At 55.3% G+C, this 18,336-nt stretch overlaps 2 protein-coding genes across 3 annotated transcripts; one reads left to right on the top strand and one right to left on the bottom strand.

Moving 5' to 3' along the window:
• Positions 1-781: 781 nt before the first annotated feature.
• On the bottom strand, positions 782-12,704 carry Thbs3 (thrombospondin 3). 2 transcript variants are annotated; one of them, XM_036191024.1, is made up of 23 exons: positions 11,334-12,704; positions 9,977-10,183; positions 8,855-9,111; positions 8,667-8,769; positions 7,837-7,863; positions 7,610-7,692; positions 7,477-7,528; positions 7,205-7,353; positions 6,743-6,883; positions 6,510-6,587; positions 5,981-6,133; positions 5,671-5,781; positions 5,469-5,576; positions 4,440-4,599; positions 4,116-4,234; positions 3,922-3,974; positions 3,496-3,689; positions 3,176-3,354; positions 3,007-3,055; positions 2,610-2,806; positions 2,201-2,373; positions 1,175-1,314; positions 782-1,093 (listed from the first exon to the last, which is right to left on the bottom strand). In XM_036191024.1, exons 1-23 carry the CDS (start codon positions 11,407-11,409, stop codon positions 1,035-1,037), a joined length of 2,868 nt encoding a protein of 955 aa, XP_036046917.1. In that variant the 5' UTR covers positions 11,410-12,704; the 3' UTR covers positions 782-1,034. The 2 variants fall into 2 exon arrangements, with proteins under 2 accessions (XP_036046917.1, XP_036046918.1); XM_036191025.1 differs by having other exon boundaries at positions 786-1,093; positions 11,567-12,703.
• On the top strand, positions 11,936-18,321 carry Mtx1 (metaxin 1). The gene is made up of 8 exons (XM_036191028.1): positions 11,936-12,838; positions 13,717-13,786; positions 13,895-13,974; positions 16,703-16,795; positions 16,939-17,121; positions 17,232-17,308; positions 17,751-17,905; positions 17,990-18,321. Exons 1-8 carry the CDS (start codon positions 12,311-12,313, stop codon positions 18,202-18,204), a joined length of 1,401 nt encoding a protein of 466 aa, XP_036046921.1. The 5' UTR covers positions 11,936-12,310; the 3' UTR covers positions 18,205-18,321.
• Positions 18,322-18,336: the final 15 nt, after the last annotated feature.

The following is an 18,336-nucleotide window of genomic DNA, read 5'->3' as shown; positions in this document are numbered from 1 at the left end:
GAACGGAGGCGTGGAACCCACGCTCCCGCCGTGTGTCGCGCCTCTGAGCGACTTAGTGAGACCGGCTCCGGGCGGAGTAGGGACGCCCTGCGTCAGCCTGCCCACAAGTATTTAGGTGGGCGGCACCAAACCCCAACTCCTGGGATTGCTAGGCAACAGCCATTCAATTCGGTTGCTGGGACACGGGTCACCATGGTAATAGCTCCGCGCCTCTCAGTCTGAGTATTTAAAGAGCAAGCGCGCGCACTGCTTCAGCGTCGGAAAGTGGCCTTCCCAGGCACGGGGGCTCCCCTACTCTCTTCACCCTTCCGGGCGCCCAGGCTCTGGTGTACCTACCTCTAAGGTGACCCCAGCTCCCCAGAGCGCCCCCAGTCCCTGGGCCCCAGAGGCCCAGGAGGTCGGGAGCGGGATTCCGGGGCCCCGGGCGGGCGGGAGGGACGGGACGCGGTGCAGTGTTGTTCTTTGCCCTACCAATATTGCACTCGTCCCGGCCTCCGGCCCCCTCGGCCCCCCCGGCACCCCTCACCCAGAGTGGGGCAGCCCTGGCCCTGGGCTTTCGATCCCTGAGGAGCTTAGACTGAAGTGTCGCCGCTGCCATGGTGAGTAACTGGGGCTGGAAGGACGTTAGCCATCCTCCAACCTCGTCCTTCTTTTGGTATTTTTCCCACCCACATTTCAACTCAGGCAAACTCTCCCTAGCTCTCTACCCTACAGCTCCCGACCTCTCTTACCACTCAGGTTCCTTTCTGTCCCAGAAAAGGTCTAAAATAAGTAATTGCACTGACTTAGAAAATAACTGAAACTTTATGGCAAGTGCTGATGTCTCTCCCCGGGTTAGTGCCTGAGTGATACCCCTTGAAAGTCCCCCAACCCCTGCACAATGGGGTCACTACCCGTCTGGGGCTGAGCTCCCTGATGGGTACCAGAGAACCATCTGTTAGGCTGAGGGGGCTGTAGGTTCGACCCCAGGGTCTCCAGAACAGAGCCCAAGGTCAAAGGTCTCCAATCAGGATTCTGAATCCGGTGGCGCCTCCTCACACCCTTCCTTGGAGCAGTTGTCTCCGGAACGGCTCAAAGTCCTCAGGCACTGTGTCTGAAGAGGGGAAATAAGTCACGTCAGAGGATGAGGGTTTCCCAGGGCACGGGTCAAGCTGCTCTCGGTCTAAAGCCTCACCATTGCATCGATACTGGAGATTGGACCAAATGATGTTTTCTTGGGAGAAGCAGAATACACCGAGGCGCCCCCCTCGCATGGACGTGTCGATAATCACCCCAGAATCCGCCACTAGCTGGGGACCCTCATAGAGCTTCACCCTGTCCAGGATAGAGGTATCGTTGGTGCTAAGATGCCAGTGGGCCTGGTGCCACCATGTCCTGGGGTTTGGTGTGCTCCCCCCACCCTGTGCACACTAGTCCTGAGGGAGGGGAGGGCAGCTGAGGGGAGGGAGGGAGGGGTGCTTTTTCTCAGGCCTTGGGCCCCTAGCTCTTTGTCCAGCCCCTTTTGCATCTCAAAGCACCAGCACATTCCTAGCAAGGATTGGGTTGCTATGACAATGAGCACAAAGGGCTGGGGGTGAAGTCACCCGCTTCCCAGGCTCCAGTCCACACCCCCCTTTATCCTCTGCCCTGGCGCCCCACCGCTCTAGCTACCTTAAAGAGAAACCAACTCAGCCCCCAGGCTCTTGGCCTCAGGAAGTCCAGCTCCTAAGCAGACCCCTCTCCCTTCCCTTCTCAGGTCATTCCCACCAACTAGGAACCCTTGTAGGAGGGAGAGATCAGAGTTGTGAACAAAATGCCAGAGAGGCCTGTAAACTGCGGGCCTCAGTCTGCTCCTCTGTGAGCCATGGTGCCTTTCCAAAGTCAGCTGCTGCTGAGCAAGTTCAGCACGCTTAAGGGGCTGGAAGCACCGCGCTCTTCCACAGACTGACTGGGGCCTAGAAGCTCCCAGAGAACTGAAAGGCATCTGGCTCAACACCTGGATTTAGAGGGGATTAGAAATTTGGTGTGAAGGAACGGTGTGCCTACCACCACCTCTGTGCTGAGATGGGAAGTGGAAGGAACTCTCTTCGAACCCTACCCATGGCACCAAGACATTCAGCAGGGGGAAGGTCAGTTACTGAGTCCCTGCTAGCAAGAGGGCAGAGGAAGGAGGTCGAGTCTCGCCCCACGCCCTCCCCCAGGGCTCAAACCCTTTCCATACCGAATGTAGCCAACTTGGGGCCGGTGGAGTAGCTGCCATCTATAAGATGTCTTGTCACGCCAACCCACATTTCTTGGATCAGTCCACAGCAGTCGTACCTGATCAGGGGTGTGGCCGGTATGCCACAGAGCATTTCGGAGGTGCTCACCCGGGCCAGATATTGATGTCACTGCCTGGGAGTTATTGACAAAGATAGTGTTGTCAACCACAGGACCAGGGTGAAGGGAGACAAAAGATGGTGAGGAAGGGAGTTAAAGGGATCCGGAGAATTCTCTGGAATCCCATACACCTGATGTCCAGACAGATGACTGGGGAAGAAATTTCCTCGTCGGGCAGTGGGGCCCCTAAGGCTGGCCAGGAACAGCTTCGGCAAAGTCAGTGGGTTGGGGAAACGGGGAAGCTGGGATACCTTGAGCTGCAGCCCCGGCTGGGCCACTGCGCGGAATGGTGTGGCCTGCCAGTAGGTCTGCTCTGTCTGCTTCCACATGACCACGTAGAAGCGGCCACTGTCCTGGTAACTGAAGAGGAAGCCTGCGTAGTCATCGTCAGTGACGGTGTTCACATGGAAAGTGCCTTCAAAGTCCACACCATTGAAGGCTGTGTATCCTGGGGTGGCAGTGGGATAAATGTTAGGGCCATTTAAAGCTACTTGGTAGTCCATGGTGGTAGTCCATGGTGGGGGCAGAGATGCCTACTGTATGTAGGGCCAGAGTCTTGCTGTAAGGCCCCCCCACCCCTGGTTCTTTCTCTACCCCCTCTAGGAGCCTTCCCTTTGGAAATTACTGGGTTGGGTGTCCCTTACATACCAACTGCAAGACCTGGGTCACTGTTCATAGTCTGAACAATTTCCATGCCCTGGGGTTGTTAAGGAAAGAAAGAGGGAAAAAAAAGCCCTGATCCAGGTGCACAATGCCACCCAGACACCAATAGGTGGTCTGGTCTGACAGCACCTGCCCAGCCCACTGCCCTGCATACCTGATTGAGCACTACCCAGTTTGGATCAATCTGAGCATCACCCTCAGGATCCAGAACCACAGTCTGATAGGCCCGGAAATCTGTGAGGGTAACTTCTGCACTTTCCGGACACACATCCAGAGGGTCAGCCACTGCATCTCTGTCAAAGTCATCCTCACACACGTCCCCAACACCGTTGCCTGGGGGAGTTGGGGGTGGTGGGGGTGAGGCTAGGTACTCAGGCCCTGCCCACTGTCACCAGTGGGATTTTCCATTCCTGACCCCTCCCCACCCTCCCATCCCTCCCTTCAGTTTAACCGTCTCTGGGACCCCAGCCTTACCATCTGAGTCTTTCTGGTTAGGGTTGGGTACCAGGCGACAGTTATCAGGCCCAGGCGGCACATAGTCTGGGACGCCATCATTGTCGTCATCCCCGTCACACTCATCTCCCAGGCCGTCGTTGTCTGAGTCCAGCTGAGAGCTGTTTGGCAGCTGGGGACAGTTGTCCTTGGTGTCCTGATGCCCATCTCCGTCGCTGCTCAGAAGAAAAGGCAACAAATACCAGCTGAAAATGTAGGTTCCATCCTTTCCTTATCTTCTGTGGGCATTCTGGGGCCTGCCTGGTCCCCTGGCCACCATCCAGATGAGATGAAAATCCAGAGATAGGAGTGGAGGGTAGACTGTGAGAATGACCTCCTGCTAAGTGGGGGCAGTGAATTAAGGCTACATGGTAGAGGAGACTTTGGGTCTCTTGGCCCAGACCCTACCTGTCTTCATTGGTGTCGCAGACATCCCCCACCAGGTCGCTGTCTGCATCTGTCTGAGAGAGGGGTCTGATCTCACCATCTCCTGATAACTCTGGAGAGGGCGCTCTCACCTCTTATTTAAAGGCCTCACCCACCAACTCCCCCAACCCCCCCACATTCCCCTAACCCCCCCCACCCCCAACATTCCCCTGTACCTGGGTAGGATTGCTCATCTCAGGGCAGCTGTCACAGGCATCTCCCACTCCGTCTTCATCCCGGTCTGTCTGCAGTGGGTTGGGTACTTTAGGGCAATTGTCCAGTCCATTGGGGATGCCTAGCGGATAGAGAGACGAGGCGGTTAGGAACTACACTGCGCTCTTCTCTGCTTGTGCTCGTGTGGCTTGCTTACGTCTTGTCCAACCACCTCATGTTCTTAGCCCCGTGTCTCCAAGCCTACTTCCCCCGCTGCCACTGACTTCCAACCTCCTCGCCTCATCCCTATACATCTCCCAGCCATCCCCGCGGCCCCAGGCCTGCACCATCCCCATCCACGTCGTTGTCACAGGCATCTCCTTCTCCATTGCCATCTGTGTCCTTCTGGTCATTGTTGGGGACATTGGGACAGTTGTCGCAGGCATCACCAAATGAGTCTGTGTCTGAATTCTGCTGGTCCTTGTTGGGGAACAGTCGGCAGTTGTCCTGGGCAAAGGGGAGGAGGAGAAGGGTCAGAAATCCCTGTCTCTGTCCCACCCACCCAACCTCCATATGGTCCATCTTATCTAGACACCAGGTACAGGGCTCCACAATTCACGTTGTAGAGACTTTCCTGGGGAATTTATTGCCCAGGGCCAAGCAGAGACAGGAGAATGGGATTCAGCACCCGAGACTATAACATGGAGAGAGCACAGGACTGAGAGAGGCCGGGCATCCTTTGACTTGAGAGGTTGTTGTTGTTGTTTTGGTTGTTCTGTTGCTAGTGTGTTTTGAGACAAGGCCTCACTGTGTAGCCTTTATTGGCCCGGAACTCATTTATGTAGATCAGACTGGCCTTGAACTCACAGGTGCCCGCCTGCCTCCACCTCTTAAGTACTGGGATTAAAGGCGTGTGCTGCCATGCCTGGCTGGTTCCTACTTCATTTTCTCTTCACCTCTTCCTTTTCTCTTACGTGTACTTGTTTATTTAGTGTGTGTCTGTGGGTGCACAAGTGCCCCTGTGCCTATGGAAGTCAGGACAACTTGTAGCCATAAATTCTCTCTTCCCACTACGTGGGTTCCGGGGATTAAACTCGGGTCACCAGGCTTGGTGGCAAGTGCGTTTACCTGCTGAGCCATCACACTGGCCTTGTTTGGTTTCGAGGGGCAGGGTCTCATTTTTATTTTCTGTGTGTGGGTGTTTTGTCTGAATACATGTGTGTGCATCACATTCGTGCAGTGCCTCTGGAGGCCAGACGTGGATTTGGAGCTACAGATGGTTGTGAGCCATCGTGGCGGTGCTGGGAACTGATCCCGGGTCTTCTGCAGGAGCAACAAGTGCTCTAACCACTGAGCTATCTCGCCATCCCCCATACCTCGACATTCTTGACACCATCCCCATCGGCATCATCATCACACTGGTCCCCTACACCATCATTGTCAGCATCTTCTTGCCCGGAGTTGGGTGTCAAAAGGCAATTGTCCTGGGGTTCAGAGGGAGGAAAGGGTGGGTGAGTTCTGGGGTGGGCCAGCCTGCGCCACCCCCAGCCCCCCTCCAGCTAGCCTTTGACCCTGCACCTGCTTGCAGTGTTTGTTGTTATCCATGCAGGGAAGCGCCTGGTCCGGATAACCATCGATGTCTGTGTCAGGCCCACACACGTTCCCGTTCCCTGCCCAGCCCACGTTACACTAGGGAGAAGCATACAGTAGGCGTTAGCAGTCTGGCTTGGCAGCGCTGTGCCCTGCCCTCTCCCTGCCCGGGGCTCTGTTCTCTCCACTGGTAAGTTCCCGGGCACAGGCTTCTCTCTTTTTCCTGTGAAGGCATTCGGGTCAGTCCCTGTCGATTTTCACTAGATGACACATTTCTCCTGCTCTAGGTCTACATTACCTGGCAAGACACTGCACCATTGCGTTCAAAGAGACAGTGAGCGTGGACATGGCAAGGGCTGTGGGCTGGGCTGTGGCAGGTCCTTGCTGGGAGGCAGCCCTGACTCTGGTTTCCCAGGAAACCCAGGCGGCAGGGACCACATTTGAATGACCCCTAAGAGTAGGGAGGTAGAGTTAGGAAGAAAGGATGAACTCACCATGAGCCCTGGATTAACCTCATTCTATCTGTGGAGTATAAGACAGGCACTTAGAACCACATCAGGTATATATATATATATATATATATCTCCTTTAGGTTCTCTTTCAAGGTAGATAACAGCCCCACTTTTCAGAGAAAGCCGAGGTTCAGAAAGATTAAACAATTTGCTAAAGGCCACATCTAGTAAAAGGCAGACCCTGGAAATCTCTGCCAGGTTCATGGGAACACTGGAGTAGGGTCCAAGCAGAGCAGGAAGAAACAGGAAATGTGAAGAGGAGGGTTACACGGTTCCCCTTCCCCAGTCATGGGCAGGGCAGGGCGTTCAGCTCACCACCGTGTTGGTGCAGATGGAATTTGGGTCACAGCCTCCATTGTTACCATCATTACATTCATCAATGTCATGGCAGACCTAAAAGGACAGAGTTGAGGCAGGTCTCACAGATGCAGGCGTCAGGACGATGGGCTTCGTGGGTCTAAATTGGCGTATACAGGCCCAAAGCCAGAGCTGATGTGGGACAGCCTCATCTCATGGATCACAAAGCCACACAGGCTACACAATCTGACCTGTTTACTGGCCCGAGCATAGTCGATGCCCACACCAGACACTCGGGTGCCCTTGTACCCTCGAGGACAGGCCTCACAGTGGAAGCCAGGCATGGTGTTGATGCAGCTGGAGCCCGGGAAACAGGGATCGGAGTGAGCACACTGGGGACCAAAAGAGAAGGCAGAAGTCAGACATCTTCCAGGGAAAGTGAGGCAACCGCGTGTGATCCTAGAGCATTGCTCCTGGTATCCGTCCCTTCTGCAGCTCTCCCAGCCCAACCTCATGGTGCTCCTTTTCCCCTGGCTGGCCATCTCAAACGTCCCTACCTCTCCAGCAGCTCCTTGGCTGTGTCCTCCTCCAGTCTAGCCTATGCCCTCTTCCCCCGGCCTGGCTTGGCTGGTCTCGGGCCTCCCCTAAACCCCTGTGCCTCTGCACGATTTTCACCCAACTTTTTGTACCCCGAGGGCCCCTCCACTCCTCACCTCGTTGATGTCGTCACAGTGGGTGCCGTTGCCCTGCAGGCCAGGGGGGCAGGGCCCGCAGCGGTAGCCTGGGTACTCGTACACTTCCATGCAGTCCACACCTCTGAAGCAGGGGTTAGGGCTGCAGTGGGCACGCTGCTCGTGGAAACCTGGGAGGTGGACACAGTCAGAGCCACCCTCTAGGGTCCCTACTCAGACCGCCAGGAAGGAGAAGCCACAGACCGGGGAGCGGAGCGGTGCCGTCTGGAGCCCCCCTCCACTCTCCCACTCACCGCACACCTGACACTCCATGATGGTGTTCCGGATGAGGGACATTTCCTTCACCTGGTGAATGAGTAGTAGTCAGCTCTCCGCACCTGCCACCCACCCCAGAATCAGTAGCTTCCTCGGCTGGCCCTCCCAAACCTGGTCTCGGATGTCATCCCGCAGCTCCATTAGGATCTGGTTGAAGAGGGTGAGCTGGGTGACCAGTGCCTTGGTCTGCTCCCCTGTCAAGGTCCAGGGTATGGAGAGACTCAGAACTGGGAAGCCACTCTGGGCCCTCTCTGGGCCCAGTTTTTACCCCCAAAATCCACACCACACCTTTAAACCCCACCCATGACAGAGGACCACCCTGGCCTCGGCTCACTCACCTAAAATGGATTGCAGAGCAGTGGTCACTAGAGGAGAAGAGATAGCAGTCAGGTGGGGCTGCTGAGGAAGGGGGGGTAGGGTCTGGGGTAGGGACGGGACCGAAACCTCAGGAGACAAGCACTCTTTCCACGGCCCTATACTCAGCGAGCACAGCCCTTTCCACTGGGCTAAAGGCCATCTAGGTATCGCCTCCAAGGGAGTCAAAAACCCCGTCTTGCCGGGAGGCAGAGCCAGGCGGATCTCTGTGAGTTCGAGGCCAGCCTGGGCTACCAAGTGAGTTCCAGGAAAGGCGCAAAACTACACAGAGAAACCCTGTCTCCAAAAACAAAACAAAACCAAAAAACCCATCTTGGATCCCAGGCTTGGTCATACCAGGAGGATGCCAAGTGAGAGGCCATCCAAAGCAGGGCCAGGGCCCTAGTACATTCCATTTCCAGCCCCTTTCCCAAGCTGCCACTTGAAGAACCCTTTGAAGTCTCTGGGAGAAGTGGGTGTTTGCTTGGGTAAGAGCCTCTGAGCATCCTTGTCAGAGAGCAGGGTGAGAGGCCTTGGCTGGAGGTGCTGCCCACTGGTAGGTGACAGGCCAAGAGGACTACCAACCCCTTGAGAAAGCATCTCCACTGTCATGTTACTCCTCCACCCCAGAGCTCCTCAGAGTCCTGGTCCTGCTGGCTGCTCTTATTTTTCTGACGCACACCACCTCCACATGAGGCCATGGAGTCGGGGGTGAAGAATTTGGAGTTACAGGGTCAAAAGCCTCAGGAATGGGCAAGATAAAGGAATGGGTATTATGTGGGCAGAGGGTGAGAGAGTAGGAGCCAACTGTTACCTGCACTGTGAATGGACTCATCTCCTTGGAATGGACATTCACTCAGGGCTCCTACCCGAGCCATGGATCCACCTATAATCATTTTCATCGACTCCACAAAGCCCTAAGGGTCAGCAAGTAGGGAGGGGGTGTCTAGCAGCTCCTCGTTACAAACCATCTTCCCCAGACCAGAGGCTCCGCCCTCTCACCTGCATCCTCAGATAAGCCTTCTGTCCAGTTCTAATCTCCAGGCCACTGACCTCCGCTGGAGGAATTGGGGCCAGTGCTGGGAGGCCAGCATGTTGGTCACCCGGTTTACAGTCCACATACAGCTGCAGGCCAGGGCTGGGTCGAGACGGTCCTCGGAGCCGCAGGAGAGCCGTGTGTGTGCGCCCATCAGCCAGGCCTGCTTGCTGTAGGTTCACTGCATGGACTTTGCCATCTTCCCGCTGGTACCGCACCAGTACTGCCCAGGAGTGGAGGTCAGTGTGGGCGCCAGCCCAAATCCCATGTCCCAATTGACTTGGATCATTTCTAGGTACCACCTCCCCCACCCGCTGGCCATCTGTCTCTGTTTTGTTTGGTTTTTGGAGACAGGGTTTCTTTGTGTAGCCCTGGAATTCACTCTTTAACCCAGGCTGGCCTTGAACTCAGAGATCTAACCTGCCTCTGCCTCCTGAGTGCTAGAACTAAAGGCATGTGCCACCACAACTCAGCTAGATCTCTCTCTCTCTCTCTCCCTCTCTCTCTCCCCCTGTCCTCTTTCTTTCTCCTTGAGACAGGGTTTCTCTGTAGCACTGGCTGTCCTGGAACTTGCTTTGTAGATCAGGCTGGCCTTGAACTCACAGAGATCCACCTCCTTCTGCCTCCTGAGTGCCAGAATTAAAAGCACGCACCACCAACACTTGGCTGATACCACATCTCTTAAAGCTAACCCCTAAGTTGTATATGTATTTCTCAACACCCTGTATGTAACAGGTACACAATAAATGTTTTCAAACTAGCCTTAGATGAGGACCTAATTCTCAATGCCTCAGATAACTATGCTCTCCCAAGGTGATATCTAATCTGTACCCACTGAACGTTAACAAAAATCTGAGTCCCTCTACTACTGTTGGGACTCAGAGATGACTGACTCTCCCTGTGAGTGTACCAACATACAACCTGCCATCCATCCCTACAAACACCAGGCCTTACCCTGGTTTGGGTACCTCCGTCCCAGGTGTCCCTAGTAGAAGTCAAGGAGAATAAAGAGGCATCTGGGAGTGGGGATGAGGGAGGCTGCTCAGGGGTCACTGACTCAGGACAGGAGGTGCCCACCAGTCAGTCACCTTTGTTGCTCTTGCCCACAACAGAGGCCTCTAGCCATCGTGTGTTGTCTTGCCGAGAGTAGACACCAAAGAGGACACCACCTTGCTTTGGGGGGAGGCGGAATGTGGACAAGAGGTAGATGTCCCCAGCAGTGAGTAAAGCTGTCCGGATCTTCTCTGCCACGGCTACCATCTGCCGGGACTCGCCCACAGTCAGCAGGTCAATTACTGGCCAGGTAGGGATTATCAAAATCAAAGACGGGAGTTAGTGTGAAGGCCTGCCCTCCCTCGAGCCCTTGAGGGTGAGGCATCCCAATTTATCCTCCACCTGCCTTGAGACAGCCTAAATCACCTCAAAACTCACTAGGGGTGGTGGTACGTGCCTGCGGGCGGAGGCTGAGAGGACTGCCTCGAGCCAGCAGCCAGCCTCAGCTACACAGAGCAGCCTACAAGACCCCATCTATAAAAACAAAACCTCAACCCTTTTTGGGAACGGGCAATTCCTCCCTCCCAGCACTTCCTGCTGCTTTCAAAGCCTTGGAACCTATAGGCTTAGAGCCCACTTAGAAATACCAGTTACCCCACAAACTTCGCATGTCCCACCAGGTGGCGCAAGGGAGCCATGGCTGAGCAGAGACTGGAGTGGCACCTGGTGCCCACAGCTCAGAAACCAGAGGTGGCCTGTCTCCACAGCTGGGTTTAGCTCACTTCCACCCCTGGTGCCGATCCTCGAATCCTAGGGGCTCATCACATGTCCGCAAAGGGCCCTGACCCTCCCACCCCTGTTTAGCGCCCTCCCCACACCTCTCCTGGGAATGTAGGACCCAGAGCCTCTGCCTCTGCCTCCTGTGTCCTGGCCAATCTGTGGTTTCCCCTCCAGCCAGTAAAGAATCTTTGTGTCATCTCCTCCAACTACCTCTGCTCCACCACCCATGGGCCCATCCCACCACCAGACCTCCGGCAGAGCTCAAGCGGCTCAATCCCCACCCCCACCCTATCTTTTAGTAGCCAAGCGCCAGGATAAAGGGGAGCCCAAGCCCAGGGTCCCACATAGTGCAACCACCGTCCATCAGGCTGCTTCCCCAGACCGTCCTGCTGATGCACTGACACTAACTTAGTCACGCAGTCCTGGCATCCAGATCCTGAGTCCATCCTGGTCTCAACGCCTCACACGGGGCCAGTTTGCACTCACCCACCACTCTGGTGCCCACCCCTCCCACCTTATCACCAACTCTTCACTCTTCCGAGTGTAACTTTTCTCTCCAACCCAATTTCAGGACTCCTCCCTCCCTCCTCAGACCCACATGTGGTCTGCTATTTGGCTGGGGGCAAAAGAGAGGAGACAAAGAGATGTCAGAGAGGATGGATGCAGGCTTACCCTGAAGGTCCTGACTGGCCCATGCGTAAGAGCAGAGGAGAAGAGCCAGGGCCCCCCAAAGTTCCGGCTTCTCCATGCCGCTTGGCCGGTTCACTACCCCTGGCAGGCGGGCGACTGGGAGGGAAAGACTGGGCGGCGAGCAGGAGCGGGAGGGGGGCGGAGGGACTGAGGAGCGAGCTGGGGGGGGGCAGCAGGCGGGTAAGGGGGGGCTGAAACAAAGAGCTGCCAATCACCTCTGAGGCATCACCAGCTCCAGGAACCAGGGGCACTGGGAGTCCTGGAGCCTCCCTTGCCTCCTGCTCCTCCATAACTGTCCTCTCTCCTGGATGCCCCCCTTTACGCTGACATCTGGTTCTTGGGGGCTTGCAACTTAAAGCGCTCCCAAATGCTACTGTTGTCTGGAAGCCCCGCTCGGAGAAGGCAGGAACCCCTGCCGTGGGCTTCTAGGCAGTTGACGGAAAGGGATAGATAGCAAGGGACTTGGCCGAAACGAGCTTGCTGCAGTACCAGAGGACGCCCACGACATGAGGCTTATTGCTGTGGCACAGCCAATACTTTTTTTGGCGGTGTGTTGGGTCCCTGACACGGGCCCGTTCCTCCATTTTCTCTAATTCTTGGGAGAAATGGAAGTCTGGCAGCGTCCGTCGGGAACGGGTCAGTGAGGTCGAAATGAGGAAATCAGGAAAACACCCCCAGAGAGAGGCTGGTGCAGAAAACCAGAGGGCAGCGGCGGGGATGGGGGTTGGTGGACCCTGGGTGACCGTGCCGGGAAGGCCCTGTCCGGGATGAACCGGAGGGGAGCTTCGGGATGAACCAGGACTTCTCCTTGCCAAGGCAGCAGCCCGCCAGCCGCGCCTCCCCTGCCCCCACTCGGGCCCCAGCCGGGCCTCCGCTCGGGCGCCGCCACCGCCCCTGTTTTGTTTCCATGGCGACAGGCCGCGCGAGGTCCGCTCCAAACATAACGCGCAGTGGAAAGCATGCGGCTCGGGGGACCCCCCCGCAGCGTCCGCTCGGGGCAGAGACCCGAGGGGGCCCGGGGCTGCCGAGGCCACGTGAAGTTTGACAAGTGCCCCCAGCGCCAGACCAGCCGCACCAGATGCCCGTCTCCCAAGCCCTCGGCGTCCGCGGCGGCTCGCGGCTGCGCTCGGCACTGGCGCCGCGACTCTCCCAGGCGCGCCTGGATGGCAGCCCTGCACCCTGGCCCGGGCCGCCTCAGGATGAGCCCGCGGCCGCGCGCCTCCGAGGTCCGAGGCCCCACCTCCGGCAGCGCCGCGGCCTCGGAGGCCGCGAAAAACAGCGCCTCCCCCGGGGCCTCCCCCAAACCCCAGCCCCCCGGGGCCAAAGAGACAGCGGCCGGGGGCGGTTCCCGGCCAGGGAAGGCGGACACTTGTGGGGAGGTGCTTCCGGGTCAGACAGCGTGCAAGATGGCGGCGCCCATGGAGCTCTTCTGCTGGGCAGGGGGCTGGGGGCTCCCGTCGGTGGACCTGGACAGTCTGGCCGTGCTGGTGAGAGAGGATGCCGACGTCCTCTGCTACGCCCTGGAGGCCCGGGGAGGGGGCCCGCGCTTTGCCGGGAGCGCAAGCACGAGCGAATTGAGGGAAACTGAGGCAGTCGAAGGCCGACATGGGCTCGGCGACTTCAGCTATGATTTCCTAGGATAGATTGCGTGTAGCACTGGAAGTTGGCCCGATCAGGGTTTCAGAAGATGGGTTTTAGACCTTGCTTATCCATTTAATGGCCGTGTGACCTTGGTAATCCCTTGTGGACAGTCTCAGCGGTCCCAGACTTGGCCTTTCTGCCCCCAGCCCCCTTCACCCTCTTTTTCACTAGGAGTGTTTTGAGTCTAGTTTTCGTAGACCAGACAGCCCACAGCCGGACTGTAGGAAAAGCTTTGGAACTAGACAGACTTGCTTCACTTCTCGACCTCTTCGGGATTATAAAAGCATGTGTCATGCTTCTTACAGATGTCAAACATTGCCTTGCAGTAAGATTTTGAGCCCGCCCCCCCCCCCCGCCCCCGTATCGAAGTTGTTTACAGAAAGGCAAACACGTCAGCAGATAATAAAAGGCTCAGGAGTATGATGTAGAAGTAGGAACAGAGACTGCCAAAGTAAGTCAGCACTTCCAGGAGGAGGGATATTAGGAAAGGCTTTTAAGAATAGGTTTACCATGTAGATGGCAGAAGGGGGGTAGATTGCCCTAACTGTAATTGTGCCTATGGACAGTGAACACTTCCTGCATTTCTGAGTCCATTTGAAAATGGGAATGCTCCCTCCTTCCACCTCTCCTCTCGGTGTAAAAGTGCTAAGGGTAGCGCGTGGCACATAATGTTCGTTGTGAAGCCATGCCCTGGCCTCTCTACCTTCTGCTTCCTTCCCTGCAGACCTATACCAGATTTACAGGTGCTCCACTGAAGGTACACAAGATCAGCAATCCTTGGCAGAGTCCTTCAGGTATACAGTGTCCCTGAAAGAAAGGGGGGAGCAGGAGGCAGGAATGGGGTACAAATAAGCGTGATGGGCAAGCTAGGAGCCTGTGACATACTTCTTTCTCAATATCAGGAACTCTGCCTGCCCTTCGAACCAGTAGTGGAGAGGTCATCTCATCACCCCACAAGATCATCACCCATCTTCGTAAAGAGGTAGGTGGCCTGAAAGGGTCCTGACAAGGAGGGAAATCCAGTCCATTCAGTGCAGTGTTTACTGAACACCACACACAGGGCAAGCAAGATGAGGGTGACCCAGAGCACCAAGGAGCATTATGAAGAAGGCAGTGTCACCGTCGTAAACTATTGGCCAGATATTAAACCTAGGGGACTGGGCAGACGGACAAATCCAGTTTCTTCTGAATGCTGGGCAGGGAGGGAGAGAAAGAGAGGCTGATGACGCATAGAGAATGGAGAAGAATAGAGAGTAGCAGTCGGCTTTGGGGAGGCCCTGACAAGTGGAACCGGAAAAACGTCTATAAAAATAGGCATGGAAGTACATGCATATAATCCCAGCAGTTGGCAGAGGCAGGATGATCAGAAATATTTTGTTATTTCAAGACAGGGTTTCTCTGTGTAGTTTTGGTGCCTGTCCTGGATCTCGCTCTGTAGATCTCACAGAGATCTGCCTGGCTCTGCCTCCAGAGTGCTGGGATTAAAGGCATGCGCCAGCACCATGGCGGGATCAGAAATTTAAAATCATCCTTGGCTATATAATGTGTTTGAGAGCAACCTGGGATACATGAGACCTTGTCTCAAAAAGAGAAAAAAGTCAGGTGTGGCAGTGAACACCTTTAATCCCAGCACTTGGAAGACAGGCAGGCAAATCTCTGTGCATTGAGGGTCAGCCCGAATATATATACAATGAGTTCCAGGCCAACCAGGGCTAGATAGTAAGAGCCTGTGAAAGGAAGAGAAGGGTCAGGGGAGGGAGAGAGGAAGGAAAGAAGGGATTTCTAAGGATTGTATCTTTTTTAAAAAAAATTTATTTGTTTATTTATTATTTATTTTGGTTTTTTTCAAGACAGGGTTTCTCTGTAGCTTTGGAGCCTGACCTGAACTAGCTCTGTAGACCAGGCTGGCCTTGAACTCACAGAGATCCACCTGCCTCTGCCTCCCGAGTGCTGGGATTACAGGCATGCGCCATCACCGCCGGGCTATTTATTTATTATGTATACAATGTCCTGCCTGCATGTATGTCTGCAGGCCAGAAGAGGGCGCCAGATCTCATTACAGATGGTTGTGACTCACCATGTGGTTGCTTGGAATTGAACTCAGGACCTCTGGAAGAGCAGTAAATGCTCTTAACCTCTGAGCCATCTCTCCAGATCCCTAAGGATTATATCTTATTTCAGGGGCAAGTTATGCTGGCTAGAGGATTCAGGGGGAACAAAGCTCAGTGCTAGGCTGTAATTTGAAAGAGAATTACAAGAGACTGGGAGGCCTTAGTTCTGTTCTTCTGACATTGACTGTATTAACTTTTCAGAGCAATAAACTTTCAGGGCCGTGGTGGTGCACACCTTTAATCCCAGCACTCGGGAGGCAGAGACAGGTAGAGCTCTGTGAGTTTGAGGCCAGCCTGGTCTACAGATCAAGCTGCAGGACAGCCAGAGCTACACAGAGAAACTCTGTCTCAAAACAAATAAACAAAAAAGACAATAAACTTGTTTATGTTTTTAAACATTTACTTATCTTGTGTGTGGGGTGGATGTGCACACATGCCGTGGCATACTTGGGGAGGTCAGAGGACGGCTTGCTGGAATAAATCCTGTCCCTCCACTATATGGGCTCTTGGGATGGGACTCATGTCATCAAGCTTGATAGTATGTACATTTACCTGCTGAACCATCTCATCACCAAAACTCTTGACTTGTAAAACTAGGGGGCTCAGTCAGCATGCTTTAAGAGGTCTGGGATCCGTGGTCTTGTCCCATGAGGGAACACACAGTCAGAAATGGGATCCTTTTTCTCATCCCTACTTTCCAGGGAGCTGGGAGAGTAATGGAAGCTTAGAGGCCTGCAGAAATAGAATCCAGATCAAAGCCAAAGTTCCTGGCAAGACCGGGGTTACTGCCTTGATTCCTTGCATATAAACACAGCCTTTATAGTTTCCCAAGTGTTTTTTCCTAAATTATTGCCAGCCAGCCACATCGAGAGAAAAAGATTAATATCTCATCCCATAAAGGAGAAACTGAGGTTCAGGGAAGTTTAAGAATCATGTTCCAGAGGTTATGTGGGGACAAAGCTTTCTTGGTACATGGAGGGAGGCCCTAAGGAACAGACGGAGGCCTGGAAAGGTAGGCCACACTAAGAGATGGGCATCCTGCTGGGACACATGTGCAGTGATGGCACAGAGGCTTTGAAGTGAAGCAGAAGGAAGAGCCAGGAGCTCGCTCATGAGAGACGAGGTGGGGGTGACTGGGCATACATTTCCTGGGTTCAAGGCGGGTAAGGATGGTGCCCCCTAGTTTCTGAGTCATGGGCTGAGGCCCAGCCCGCCTTGAGCTCCACTTTGCCGGCTCTGTGGTGTCTGGAAGTTACCGTTAGAAAGTGGCTGTCAGTGGGCACACTGCCAGCTTTCCGTGGAAACTCTGGGAGCTGCTCCCACTTTGCGGCCAGGCCTTCTTTCCTCCCCCCGGTGGGTGCAGGACCTTGACAGCCAGTGGGCTCCAAAGCCCAGGCTTTCTGCCAACAGCAACAGGCTACTGGCTGGGCTGAGGCAAGGAGGCCTCAGGAGGAAAAGCTCCCTGTTCTACCTCCACTGTGCTCAGAGGCTAGCTAGTGCTGGAGGGTAGCGGGGGGGGGGGGAAGGTACCATCTCTGCCCTACTGAGGAAGTGCCCCTGCAGTCCTTCAGTATCACCTCATGAACATGTCTTCCACAGAAATATAATGCCGACTATGATCTGTCAGCTCGGCAAGGAGCGGATACCCTAGCCTTCATGTCTCTGTTGGAGGAGAAACTACTCCCCGTGCTAGTGAGTACGCCCAGCCTCGCATTCACAGCCTCTGAGAAAGGGGGCAGAGACATGCCTCAGAGCAACATGGGACTTAGAGCCCCACCTGGATAGGCAGGCGCACGGGCTCAGAGTTTCTCTTCCTTTCTCTCTGCCCGATCCAGATACATACTTTTTGGATAGATGCCAAGAACTATGTGGAAGTAACCCGGAAGTGGTATGCAGAGGCTCTGCCCTTTCCCCTCAACTTCTTCCTCCCAGGCCGCATGCAGCGGCAGTACATGGAGCGGCTGCAGCTGCTGTGTGGCGAGCACAAACCAGAGAACGAGGAAGAACTAGAGAAGGAGGTAGCATTGGAACAAGAGATGAGCCCCAAGATGATGGCTAAGAATAAGAGTGTCCACGATACGGCATGTCGGAGCCCCCCCAAACACACTCCTTGTGTCCTTCCCCACAGCTCTATCAAGAGGCTCGGGAGTGCCTAACCCTTCTCTCTCAACGTCTGGGCTCTCAGAAGTTCTTCTTTGGCGATGCGTGAGTCTAACTCCAAGGGGAACAGATGGATGTTTAAAGAAAATACAGGCTCGGGTGTCAGAGCCTGAGCTGGGGTGTGAACAAGTTCTTGGGACAGACACTGACTCTGGTGCCGGGGGCTGTGTGTGGGGCTAGAAGCTCCTTGGTGGTACAGGAGGGTGGGATGGGAGAGCAGCCAGGCACAGGAGGAGACTGTTGGGCTGTAGGCCACTCAATGTGTCCTTTATGCAGCCCTGGGATAGAGAGCGCTTCATTCAGGGCCAGGCTGGCGCCACCTGGGGAAAACTCCCCTTACCAAATCCAGAGCTAGGTGTCCTGCCCTTCCCCTGGTGACCCCTTGCTGCCCAGAGCCTACTCCACCAAAGGCGACTTTTCCTCCCGCTCCATGCTGACCCCTCTGCACAGCTGTCCACTTCCACCCCACCCTTTTCTGTCTCCCCAGCCCTGCCTCCCTGGATGCCTTTGTCTTCAGCCATTTGGCCCTGCTGCTGCAGGCAAAGCTGCCCAGTGGGAAGCTGCAGGCCCACCTTCACGGGCTGCACAACCTCTGTGTCTACAGTACCCACATCCTTAACCTCTACTTTCCCCGGGATGGAGGTAAGCAGCAATGGGGAGGATGGGCTGGGGTCCAAGGGCTGGGGTCTGCCTCCCTTGCCCACTTTGTCCTTCCTTGCCCCTTAGCTGAGGTGCCACCTCCACGCCAGACACCAGCAGCCCCTGAGACCGAGGAGGAGCCCTACCGGCGCCGGAACCAGATTCTGTCTGTGCTGGCAGGGCTGGCAGCCATGGTGGGCTATGCCTTGCTCAGTGGCATTGTTTCTATCCAGCGGGCAACCCCTGCTCGGGCCCCAAGCACCCGGGCCTTGGGCATGGCTGAGGAAGATGAAGAGGAATGATGTGTTCATGCTCTTAGGACTGATTTTTCTACTGTCATGCATTCCAGATGCCCCATTGTTGGAACAGCCAAAAATGGGGTGCTTCCTTAGAATAAAGCTGTTCACGCGGAGATCAAACATTTTCTTCTTTGT

The sequence above is a fragment of the Onychomys torridus genome, chromosome 6 (genome assembly GCF_903995425.1).
Source record: "Onychomys torridus chromosome 6, mOncTor1.1, whole genome shotgun sequence".
NCBI classification, from domain to species: domain Eukaryota; kingdom Metazoa; phylum Chordata; class Mammalia; order Rodentia; family Cricetidae; genus Onychomys; species Onychomys torridus.
Note: the sequence above shows the minus strand (reverse complement) of the source record. Positions and strands in the feature narration are given on the sequence as shown.